Raw genomic sequence first — 12,481 nt, 5'->3', positions numbered from 1 at the left:
ATATCTCTAACTAAAAATAATTATTTGATTCAAAATTATTTTATAAATATGTTTATTTTTATATTCTAAAAAATAGAATTATCTTATTAAAAACGTGGATAAATGCGTACTTTAACTTTAGGTTATATTAAATAGTCAGAATATTTTCTCTTGTGACACATCGAGTGGGTTACACATAGGAACGTGCGATAATGCGTTTGAAAAAGCAACCACAATTGCCATCCAATGTATTCCTGTTCGTAGAAATTGGATCCCACATATTCACACTATGTACAATATTCAACAGTTTTTTGTCTGTAATTCCATCACTGGCTAACAATTATACGTGCATATTATATATATGCCTTTAGTTGCTATAAAATAAGATAGTTTTTATATTTTTATATTTGTTTTAGATAAATTGTGGATTGTAAAATAATTTAGTTATCTTTTTTATTACGAGTTTATATTCAATTTCATTTAAAAAAATATCTGAAATTATATAATTTCTTACGTTCGCATATAATATTATTATACTTATATTAAGAAGAACTATTTGATCATTTGTTAGAAATATATGCAATAAATCTGATATTATATTGACTTTAAATAAACATAGTTAATCGTAAAGTTGAAAGGAATGATGTGAGATGTTCTGAATTCAGTTTTTCCGTTAATACTCGGAAATTATAAAGTTGACTTGAAAGGTATGAAAAGAAAAACAAAAGAATTATAAGTTTAACTCTTTTACTAATAAAATATCAGTACAACGTTTGTCAATAAAAAAAAATTATTTAGATAAAATAATTTCAAGTAATTGGGTAACTCCATTTGATGAGTATCGCAATTTAATATAAGTTTATCAAAATTCTGCACTTAATTCCTTTTAAACCAAGTTTTCCTTAAGTTAAAATATCAGTAAAAAACAAGCCTTCTTGATTTTTGTTATACATCTCTGCATTATAACAAAAGTCAATTTCTTTCACCTTAACCTTTTATAATAGTTTATTAATATTAGTTTAATTTTTCAAAATAGACTTTTGTAGACATGTTTTGTATGGGATTCAACCTTTTCTTTTAAAATATAAAATTGATATTTACGTTTTGAGAGTGGCTTAAGAACTAATTATATAAAATAGATATGAAATATACAATTTTCACTTAATTAAAGTTTGGGTGAATAAACATAAACTTTTAAGGAAAAATAATAAGAAAAAAATGACTTCATTTTTTAAATTAATCTATGCATAAGCTACTTTGTAAAAGGTCTTTTATATATGAAATCTTCAAACTTTTATTTTCAACTTATATATAAACTAACTAACTTAAACTTAAAAAAAACTAATTTTGTTCATTTTTTTCATATCGATAATTATCATAAATATTACTGTTCATCCAAAATGATAATTTAATTTTACTATTAAACTAAATAGATAAATACTTTTCGTTTTAACGATGCAAACGAAAGTCATTTCTAACAAAAATAAGTTACTCTGTGTTATGTATTTTGAATTTAGAGTTAAATATGTTTTAAATATGTTTTTGGTCCCTAAAATTTGACCTAAAATTAGAATTTATCTATGTTCGAAACTTTGATTAATTTTGATTCTCAAACTCTAAAAATAAATAGATATAATTCTTTTGACCCAATTATGTTAAATTGTTTTTATGTATTAAATGCATTTCGTGCTTACATTTGAGTTGTTTACACTGTTTGACAGTTCTCACTTCGACGTCAGATATGGTTGGATATTACACGTCAACAAAATTAACAGAATTGAGTTAAAAAGACTATATTCAATTCATTTTAAAATTTTAGAATTAAAATGTATTAAAGTTTCAAACATAATCGAATTTCAAAGTTCAGAAACTAAAAATCTATATAACCCTTAAGTTTATTACGTAAACACATGTTCCTTTTTAATATCGAAGTTAAATTTTTTACTTTTAAACAACAAATAAGGAGCTCTTATATATACAAATTTAAATTTTAACATAATAAAATATATTTTTATTTCCAAAATATTGCTTAAAAGATATTACAACTAACTTGTTTTTCCTTTCCATTCAAAAGTCTATACAAGAATAACTTTACACCCTCATGTACAAAAGCCATTATGTATGAATGATGAACATTACACATGTGGGTCATATACATGTGCACTGAGTCAATTAAATTTGTACCAAATTTATGGTTCAATGTGCAATGTGGAATTCAAATTATTTCTTGATGTTAATGTGAGAACTAGCTTGACCCATAAACATAAATTTAGTCAACAAACTTCTCATTCTACATGTATTTCGTAAACTAATTTAGTTCATTGCATAAAAGGTAATTTGATAATAAAAAAATTTATTATACATATTCAAATTAATTTCTGTTATTTAATATCTGTAATTTATCAAGAACTATTTTTTTCTATTTAATCTTCTATCATTCACGTGTTTATATTTACCTATATTGAAATAAATCAAATTTAAATGTAATATTTATATTCAAGCTCAAACTATATATATTCAGGGAGTGTGTACATCACATAAAGAAACTTGAAAAAGGAAAAAAAAAAAAAAAAAAACAAAACTTAGAAGCCAAACCTACCTAGTTGTTTCTAAACTGAAGCACATCATTTATGGCAAAACGTTAAAGCATACACACTCTAACCACTAGAGTCAACCCTAGAAATTAAAGATTTTAGGCTTAAATATACATTTGGTCCCTATTTTTGTTGATTTTATTCAATTTGGTCCCTATTTTCGTTTTATGTTCAATTAGATCCTCATTTTCGTCAAATTATGGTCAATTTGGTCCTTTTCACTAACGGTGTTTAAATAGTTAACGTTTTTGAACACTACATGCCACGTGTCAGCTCCTGTTTTTTTTATTTTTTTTTAATTTTTTTTAATTTCAAAAAAATTGTCTATGTGTCAAGTCATAATTGTGCCACGTGTCAGTTTGTGGTAGTATTATTTTTTTTGTTCAATTTAGTCCCAATATTCGTTATTTTTGTTCAATTTAGTCCCTATATTCGTTATTTTTGTTCAATTTAGTCTGACGCTAAATTTAATATCTTTTATACAAATTATATTAATATCTTTTCTAAAATTGATCTTTAAATTTATTATTTTTTAAATTCAATTATAAATTATTAAATTTAATTATAAATTGAATAAATTCTTATATTTAATTTCTAAATAGAATATAATTATTTAAAATATTATGAAAATATAATTATTATTTTTTTTTTCTAATATTTATATTCTAAAATATTTTTAAAATTGATATATAAAAATATTTTAAATATTCAAAATATTTTAGAAAAATAAACTAATATTTGTAAAACTAACATTTACATATAAAATATTTTAGATTTTAATATCTAAAATGCAATAAAAATATTAAATACTTTAAATTTAAATGTAAATTTTACAAATGTTAATATATATTTTTAAAATTTTAATAATTATATTGTAATAATATTTAAAAAATTATATTTTAATATTATTTAAATAATTATATTTTAATAATATTTAAATAATTATATTCTATTTAACAATTGAATCTAAGAATTATATTCAATTAATAATTAAATATTATAATTTATAATTAAATTTAAAAAATAAGTAATAATAATGTCAATTTTAAAAATTAAATGGTTCTATTTTCACAAAATTTGGGACTAAATTAAACAAAAATAATGAATATAGGGACTGAATTGAACAAAAATAACGAATATAGGGACTAAATTGAATAAAAAAAATAATACTATCAGAAATTGACACGTTGCACTAGCATTGACACGTAGAGATGGCAAATAAACCCGTGTCCGTGGGTATCACCCGAACCCGTCCCCGTTTTGACGGGGAATCCCCGCTTTGACTGGGTATGGGTAATACCCGAAATTTTCAACTGGGGATGGGGATGGGGATGGGGATATATATATACCCGCCCAAATACCCGTCCCCGCTTAAATTACTAAACTATTTATAATTTATTAAATAATCTAAAAAATATATATAAATAAATAATATATTTACACATAAAATATAATATAATATAATATAATATAGTATATATACATATAAATAAAATATACTTTTATATATATATATATATATATATATATATATATATTTACACATATACATGTAATGTAATATAATATAATATAATATAATATACATATAATATATATACATAATAATATAATATAATATATATAATATATACGTATAAAACAAATTAATCATTTAACTAGTGAGATCTTTTATAAACAAATTTATAACATTACAAATTTATAAAAATTTAAAAGAAATATATATATATATATATATATATATATATATATATATATATATATAAGCATAAAATATCTACGCATATACATATAATATATATACATAATAATATAATATATATTATTATATTTATATTATTATATAATATAATATAATATATACTTAAAATAAATATATATCTATAAATATATATATATATATATATATATATAAACATAAACATAAGATATCCCACACATATAATATATATACATAGTAATAATAATATAATATATAATATAATATAATATATATAAATAATTATATATATATATATATAAACATAAGATATCCACACATATAATATATATATATACATAGTAATATAATATATAATATAATATAATATAATATATATATATATATATATATATATATATATATATAACATATTTCTCATTCTCTTTGTTTTTTGTTATATAACATATTGGCAATTGCTTCAGTTTTAGATCCAAGGTACAAGATGGACATGTTAGAATATTATTTTTATAAATTGTATGGTAATGATTTTGATCTGAAACTTAGTAGGATTCGTCAAATGTGCTATGATTTGGTTTTGGAATATCAATCAAAAAAGAATGAAACTTCTTCTTATAGAGCTACATCATTGGAGTTGGGAAAGGATGTTGATAATGATGCGAATGAATTTTTAGAGTTTATGGCAAAAAAGAAAAAATCTAGAACTACAGTTATGAAAACAGAGTTGGATTATTACTTGGAAGAAGATAATTTGCCGGTTACACAAGAATTTGATATCCTATCATGGTGGAAAACAAATGGGTTAAAGTTTCCAACCCTTCAAGCAATTGCAAGGGATGTTTTAGCTATTCCAATAACAACTGTAGCTTCTTAATCTGCTTTTAGTACTGGTGGTCAGATATTAACTTCTCACCGTAGTCGACTTCATCATATTACTATAGAGGCTTTGATGTGTACAAGAAGTTGGATATGGAACTCAAACCATCTAGTTAAGTTACTCAAATTTATTAATATTTTTTATTAGTATTTTTTGTGAATTCTCATCTAATATTCTACATTTGGTGTTTGTAGGTGTTAAAAAATTAAAAGGAAAAGATGTTCTCATGAGTGAAAATGAATCTGATGAAGAAGGTACATTATATTCTAGTAATTAAAATTTTCAATTTCAATTATTATATCATATCTAATTTTTCATTTTTTTTCTATGTGTAGGTGGATCGAATGCAAATGAAACCACTGATCATTTGTAAAATTAATAAATATTTTTGTTATTATAAAATTTTAGTAATGTGTAATTTTTTAGCTTTTATATAATTATTTGAATTTTATTTAGTTGTTATTTGATACTTTAATTTGAGATTTATACTATTATAATATTTTTCTTAATATTTGACATCATGAAAATAAAAAAGAGTATGTTATTTTAATATTGAATATTTTGATAGTATCATGATTCCGTTGGTGTGATTTTTAAATTTTTTTTATAAAAAATATTTAATTGATATATGGAACAATAAAAAAATGGGTATGGGTATGGGTATAAGAAAATACCCGTTACCCGGTGGGGATGGGGATGGGTCAAAAGTTGTATAACCGTTGGGTTTGGGGATGGGGATGGGGATGAATTTTTATTATGGGGATGGGGATGGGATCATGATACCCGTACCCGCCCCGCCCCGTTGCCATCCCTATTGACACGTGGCACAATTGTTACTTGACACGTGGACACTTTTTTTGAAATTAAAAAAATTTTAAAAAAATTAAAAAAAATTAAAAAAAATTAAAAAAAAATCAAAAAAATCAGGAGCTGACACGTGGCATGTACTGTTCAAAAACGTTAACTATTTAAACACCGTTAGTGAAAAGGACCAAATTGACCACAATTTGACGAAAATGAGGACCTAATTGAACATAAAACGAAAATAAGGACCAAATTGAATAAAATCAACAAAAATAGGGACCAAATATATATTTAAGCCAAGATTTTAATACATAAGGACAATTATGTTGGAAATTAAAAATACATAGAGAATCCAAATTCGACAATTGTCTTCTCCAAAATAGTGTATTAAAAAAGTAATTAAAACAGAAAATAATAAATCCGCTTAATTTGTTAGGTAATTCAAAGGCTGCCTAGTAATAGTACTTATTAAATAATAGTTTTCCTAACTTTGGAATTTCATTGTAGCATACCAGTGTTTCCAAATTACTGAAGTTTTAATTTAGGAAAATTACATAAGTTCATTATCTGAGTTGTGTAATAGTGCTGGGCCAGCTTGTTACCTTTATTTGGGCTATTTCTTTCTGCAATCAATAGTTACCATGGGCATCTCATTGCATGTTAAGAGACCAAACTGCCCCTTTGTCGTAGTCATCTTTGCCATGACCATAATCTGTGTATGAGTTGCGTTATAGATGAACTCAAGAAAGAAAATTTTTGGGATTGAGTTATCCGAAAGTATTTGTTTAGCATAAAAGACTTTCAAGATTACATAATTTAGTAGTCAAAACAAAACTTTTAGATTATGCAATTTAGAAGATATTTTCAGATTATATAATATAAAATTTTACACAATTTGAAAGCTAATAAATTGCACAATTTAAACTAAAAAAAAAAAACTTCTGAATTGTATAGTTTGTAATTTTTTATTAAGAAATAACTTTCGAATTATATAATATAAAAGTAAAAGAAGCTTCTAATTGTACAATCCAGAAATAAAAAATAACTTTTAAATTATATAATTCATTTTTTTTCAAAAGAAACTTTCGAATCGTATTTATAAAGTTGCATAGGAGAAATATGGTGGTGCAAAAAGAAATAACCCTTTGTTAATTGTTGTTTTGGGCAATTAGACAGCAGCAGAACAACCACACGTTTAGTTACGTGGCCCAAATAATGTTGTAACAAAAACAAAAGAAATGCTATATTTTTACTACATGAAAATGTGTTGGTCGAAAAGAATAACCTCAAGTGCACATCATCGTTTTCCTTTCTTGAATGAAAGGAAAGGGATACGAGTGAAATAAAATTATTAAAATAACACCTTCCCGTATACAATAGAATAAACACGTACACAGGGTATACGTAAGTAACATCCTCAAAGAGAAAAAAAAAAAACAGGAAAATATTTACACAAACTCATCAAATGCATTAAACTTAATTAAAGCGGATGGAGGTCTTAGCGGGGTTAGAATCCATTCCATAAACTAAGAACCGAAAACAGAGTTATGATGACGATGCACCACCTTCCAATTAACGATTTCAACCCTTGTGATCCACTGCAGTGAAGCTTGTTGTTATGGTAAGTGCATACCTGTCGTTTCCTGAACTCCAGAAACACAAGTTTGAAAAATAAAACCAAGAATTCACACATGTTAGAGAGGTATTGATAAAAATATAAACTGAGAAAAAGGAGAATAAAAGAATTGAAAGCAGAAACCTGGAGGAGCAGAAGGCTACGACATAATCAGTTCCTGAACAAGTGAAGATGCTGGTTGGATCATCGTAGGCATAACTGTAAGAAGTGGGACAAGCTTCCTTAAACTTCTTGGAATAAAAGGTGGGTTTGCAAGTGGAGGGGTTCCCATAATTCCCTCTGCAGCAATACTCGTCGGTGTTAAACACGTCACACGCGCTACGGCACCCAACCGTCTTCCCGTTAGCCTTAAGGGACAGTTCCTTAGGGCAAGTGGTTCTGAGGTCGGAGTCGCACCCCGCGGAGGAGCAGTTTCCCTTTCCGTTAATGGGCCTAATGGCGATGGGGACGTTGAACCCGTCCACCAGGCTAACGTCGTAGAAGTCGGGTTGCGCGAGTGTGAATTCCGCGAGTGAAGCGGGGGTTTTTCCGGAGGCCGAACATTTCAGCGTCGTGCCGCATGAACCGGTTTGGCACTGCCCGCTCCCGTTTTGGTCGAATTTGCAACCGGTTCGGGCCCAAATGCGCCCGCTCCAACGCACCGGGGCGGTGAAGACCGCCGATTGCCCCGGTTTGAGCACGAAACCGCCGCCGTCGAAGTTTTCTCCCGGCGTCACCGCCGGCCACAGCGTCTCCTTGCAATAGTTCACGATGGTGAAAACTCTGGCGCTCTCGCATGGTTTTTGCCCTGGTCACACAAGGAACACGCATATAAGAAAAATATTGTTTCAAAACAAAATGTGTGTTTTTCCATGAAAAAAATATACAAAAACCATTAACTTGATTACACCAAACTAAAAATTTACAACATATTGCAGTTTAAAGTTTTGTGTAGGATAAAAGGATTTTATATCATTAATTAATTAGAAGTAATTATATTTATTATAATGACATGTTATAGGTGTTAATTTGATGTTGGTAAAGAATCACTTATCTACTTTCATGAATCAAAATATAAAGTATTATTTTATCTTTTTTGTATGCCTCTTTTTCCAATTTTGGAGGAGAAGAAGTTGAAGAAACAAAAGCTATAAAAAGAGTGATAAAAGATGAAAAAAAGAAAAAGTGGAATATTAAGAAAATGAATGAAAGATATTCATCAATCTCATAGCAAGAGGGCATGAATGTATGAAGAAAATGAGTGTGGTAGGCATTGTTACCTGATAAAAGTATTGCAAGAAGGAAAGTGATTGGAAAGATAGTTTGAGGATGGAACGCCATGTTAATAATTTTGGGTGTGAAGGGGTTAAGTTAAGCAAGGTGATGAGGATATGTGATTAGAAGGTGTGAATATAAAAGAATGGTGGAAAAAGAATACGTGCGGAAAGAAGGAATGAGAATCAAATTAAGTAACAAAAGGCATGCATCTTGTGAAAACAATGCATTATTCTTTTCCAAATACATAGCTGCAAGTTTTTGCTGAATTGCATGGCGGCAAGTTTATCAAGGTTCTATACTTATATCCTTCCAACACTTCCACATATCACAACAGATAACCCCAGCTCTCACACGTGGCAATAACCCTCTCTTTCTCTAACATGAATCAAGCTATTCTAAACTTTCTACTTTTATCTTCTTTAAACCTATTACTTGTTATAATGATTAGATTAAAAAGAGTGAAGTAACTTTACTTTTGGAATAACTTCTTATAAATGAAGGGAATTACAAAATTTAATTGTAATTGATTTTAGATTTGCGCTTTTGGATTCTAATAATCAATCACATAAGTTGGATAACCCTATCGTAAAGGTGTAATTTTTCTCTCGAGTTTTTGACTTTGTTATTAAAAATCTTTCGAACGTTGCAACTATTACACTGTGTTTGGATTTTCTTACAAATAACAAAATAAACTTCTCGGTCCATATCGTCATTTAACTAACTTGGAAAGAATGAGAACCATAAATCAAATAATTTCTATATAATTTTTGTTGGAAAAAACGCATTATCAATTAAGAATATTATTGTTTTTATCTTTAAGAATTACCCTATTAACAGAGAAATAAAATTAACACAAAAAATACAAGAATATAATGTGAAAACTCCAAATATGGAGAAAAATCATGACCAAAGAGAATAATCACTATGTGCAAATTTGCACAATACACAGAATATACTCTCAATCCTTTGACCCCAAGTACACCTACTGATGGAACTTGGTAGAGACATGAAGCTCCAAGTGCAGCGGAAATGATGGAGGAAGCATGAAAGAGTGGAAGGCAAGTTTGTAGGCTCTTGCTTGCAATGGATAGATGAAAGGAATGAATGATTTAGAGGTGGTTCTAGCCTAGGAAGGGGGCTAGAGGTAAAGAGAGTAAGCTCTCTAAAAGATGACTCTCAAGTGGCAATAGTGAGGAGTGTTCTCAACTCAAAGTGTCTATTGCACAAAAAATTCAATAGTGAGTACAATGCTGAAAAATTAAGGCTTTTATACTCAAGCCATTACACATGAGGAATCTTGACCTTTGGATGAGAAGGAGAAAGCATCTTGGCCTTTGATGCTAGCTTGGAGAAGAAGGCTTGATCTTGGCCATTGGATGATGCCTTGGAGAAGGAGGAAGCATTCCTAACTCTTGGATGCTTTGGATCCATGAGGTGTAGGAAGAAGTGTTGAGTTTCACTTAGTCCACCTTGGCTCTTTTGATAGCTCATGGCCAAATCTCCTATTGGGCTTAGTCAAGCCCAATTTTATCAATTCAACTACTCATTGTTTGACTTATTATTCTAGAAAGCAAAGCCTAAACAATTGGCCAATATTATTGCTATTCTATTGCTCTTTGAGACACCTCTTCAAATCTTCACATCTTCTTTGGCCCATGTGAAGAGTGTGAGAAGCCCATGTGGGTTTGGGCCATCTTGAATGAAGCCCAATTGGATCTTTTTGAGCATGCTCCTTGTTATTGGGCCTCTTGATGGGCTTGGGCTTGAAGATGCATGTGGGCCATGTATTGGGCCTTGAGCATGATTTGGGCCTAGGCGTTGCCCAAGCTATAAGCCTTGTTGGGATCACATCATCCCCTCCCACTTGAAGAGGATCTTACCTCAGATCAAGAGGGTCATTTAAGGCTCACAGCAACTAAAGCTGGGTTCCACCAGGATCAAAAACATATATGCAACAGTCATCAAACAGAATTGGATTAAAATCATGAAGACCATGCAATATAATTGATTGGGGAATGTGTGAAAGTGGGCTTATAAATTTGGAAAAAGTTGGTATTAGGCCCACTTCACAAAAAGAGTGTTTCACACTTTGACTTGGATGATTTTGAAAAGAATTTTAAAGTCAAAGTGTATTTTGGCACTATATTTTGAAGAGGATGAAATAAGGGAATGAGATAGAGAACAAAAAGTTTGAGAAGGAAACAAAACAAGAAATTTAATGAAAAAGTAAGAAGAGTTTAAAGATGGGAAAACTCCCTTTGGAACTTGGGTCTTCATGAAAGGAATTGGTGAAGGATTACACACCAAATCCCTAACAATGAGTTCCCTTGAAGTTGAATTACTCTTTAACTCTACCACTTTTGATTTTCTTTCAAACTCACTCTCTGTTTTTAATTTCTCTCTTGCTTCAAAGTCTTTTCTCTCATTCTCTTCTTTGGCTTTTCTAATATTCTCCTCTTTTGCCTTTTCTTTTTCATCTCTTTTCTTTTTCTTTTTTATCTCTTTTTCCTCTTGTTCTCTTTTAGCACAAAGCTTCTCAAGCTCTTCTTTTGCTCTCTTCTTTTCACACTCTCGAAGCTTTTTAAGTTTTGCTTGCTCTTTCTTATATTTTGCTCTCTTTCTTTTTCACTCAAGAGCAAGTCCAAATTGTGCTTAAAATCTTTTTCTAGTCTAGAAAACTTAGCAAGATTTTGGATGAAAGCATCCCCTATGTCAATGAAGTTTTCTATCCTAGCTTGTTGCTCTTTAGTGATCCTAAATGAAGGGGGAATGAAATGTTTCCACATGCATGCTTTTAATTTAGAAAATGTGTTAATGCATGATTTTCTCCCTTTTTTCACTCTATACTGCCTCTCTTGCCACCACTCGAATGCACGTCCTATAAACCTAGAAGTAACATGCCTAAGAATGTCAAGTTGACTATATTTACTAAACAATGGTTGCACCAACTTCTCTGTATCCCACATCCAATCTCTAAATGATATTGGTCCTATATCCTCCCCAAAGAATGGAATGTCACTATAAAATGTATGATGCAACTCATGACTACCATGCTTATGCAACCTAGGACTATATGTAGAATATGTACTCATGGTGATTGAATGAACTTATGCAACTTGAACAAAGTATGGTAGAGGAAATCAATCACAAGTGGACCTCCAAGTTAGGCGAGGTGAGTCTTTAAGACTTCTTAAATACCAAGGCCAATCTTTGCCAAGATGCACTTGTAAAAGGTGTCAAAGATCACACAATTGTCTAAGTGCTAAGTAAATAGAATCACTTGAGTCACTAAGCACAAAACATACAAACAAGACTCAAAGAAATTTAACACTAAAAATAGACTCCTAATTGGCCAAAATATGAAGAGACTTTGGTCTCAAAATTTTAAGCAACTAAACAACAGGAAAACTTGAATATAACTATGCGGCCTAATGTAAGGTGAGAAAGCACTTAGAACTTTGAACACACTTACAACTAAAAACGATTCACTAATGGAGGATGAAGGTTCTACTTAGGAGATGGGATTGAACACCTTGTGGTTCCCCAAGACAACTAAGTAGTCCAAATTACAAAGCAAAAAATAAACTACAAAGTTTTAACAATTTGCATGCAAT

General features: G+C 29.2%; 1 protein-coding gene across 1 annotated transcript; it reads right to left on the bottom strand.

Moving 5' to 3' along the window:
• Window positions 1–7,312: 7,312 nt before the first annotated feature.
• Window positions 7,313–9,020, bottom strand: LOC114195024 (Pathogenesis-related thaumatin superfamily protein). The gene is made up of 3 exons (XM_028085424.2): window positions 8,870–9,020; window positions 7,734–8,397; window positions 7,313–7,617 (listed from the first exon to the last, which is right to left on the bottom strand). The coding sequence occupies exons 1-3, from the start codon at window positions 8,928–8,930 to the stop codon at window positions 7,482–7,484; spliced, it is 861 nt and encodes a 286-aa protein (XP_027941225.1). The 5' UTR covers window positions 8,931–9,020; the 3' UTR covers window positions 7,313–7,481.
• Between the last annotated feature and the right edge of the window lie 3,461 nt (window positions 9,021–12,481).

The sequence above is a fragment of the Vigna unguiculata genome, chromosome 8 (assembly GCF_037176805.1).
Source record: "Vigna unguiculata cultivar grain cowpea cultivar isolate G323 ecotype 2 chromosome 8, ASM3717680v1, whole genome shotgun sequence".
Lineage (NCBI taxonomy): Eukaryota > Viridiplantae > Streptophyta > Magnoliopsida > Fabales > Fabaceae > Vigna > Vigna unguiculata.
This window is presented reverse-complemented; position numbering and strand designations above follow the sequence as displayed.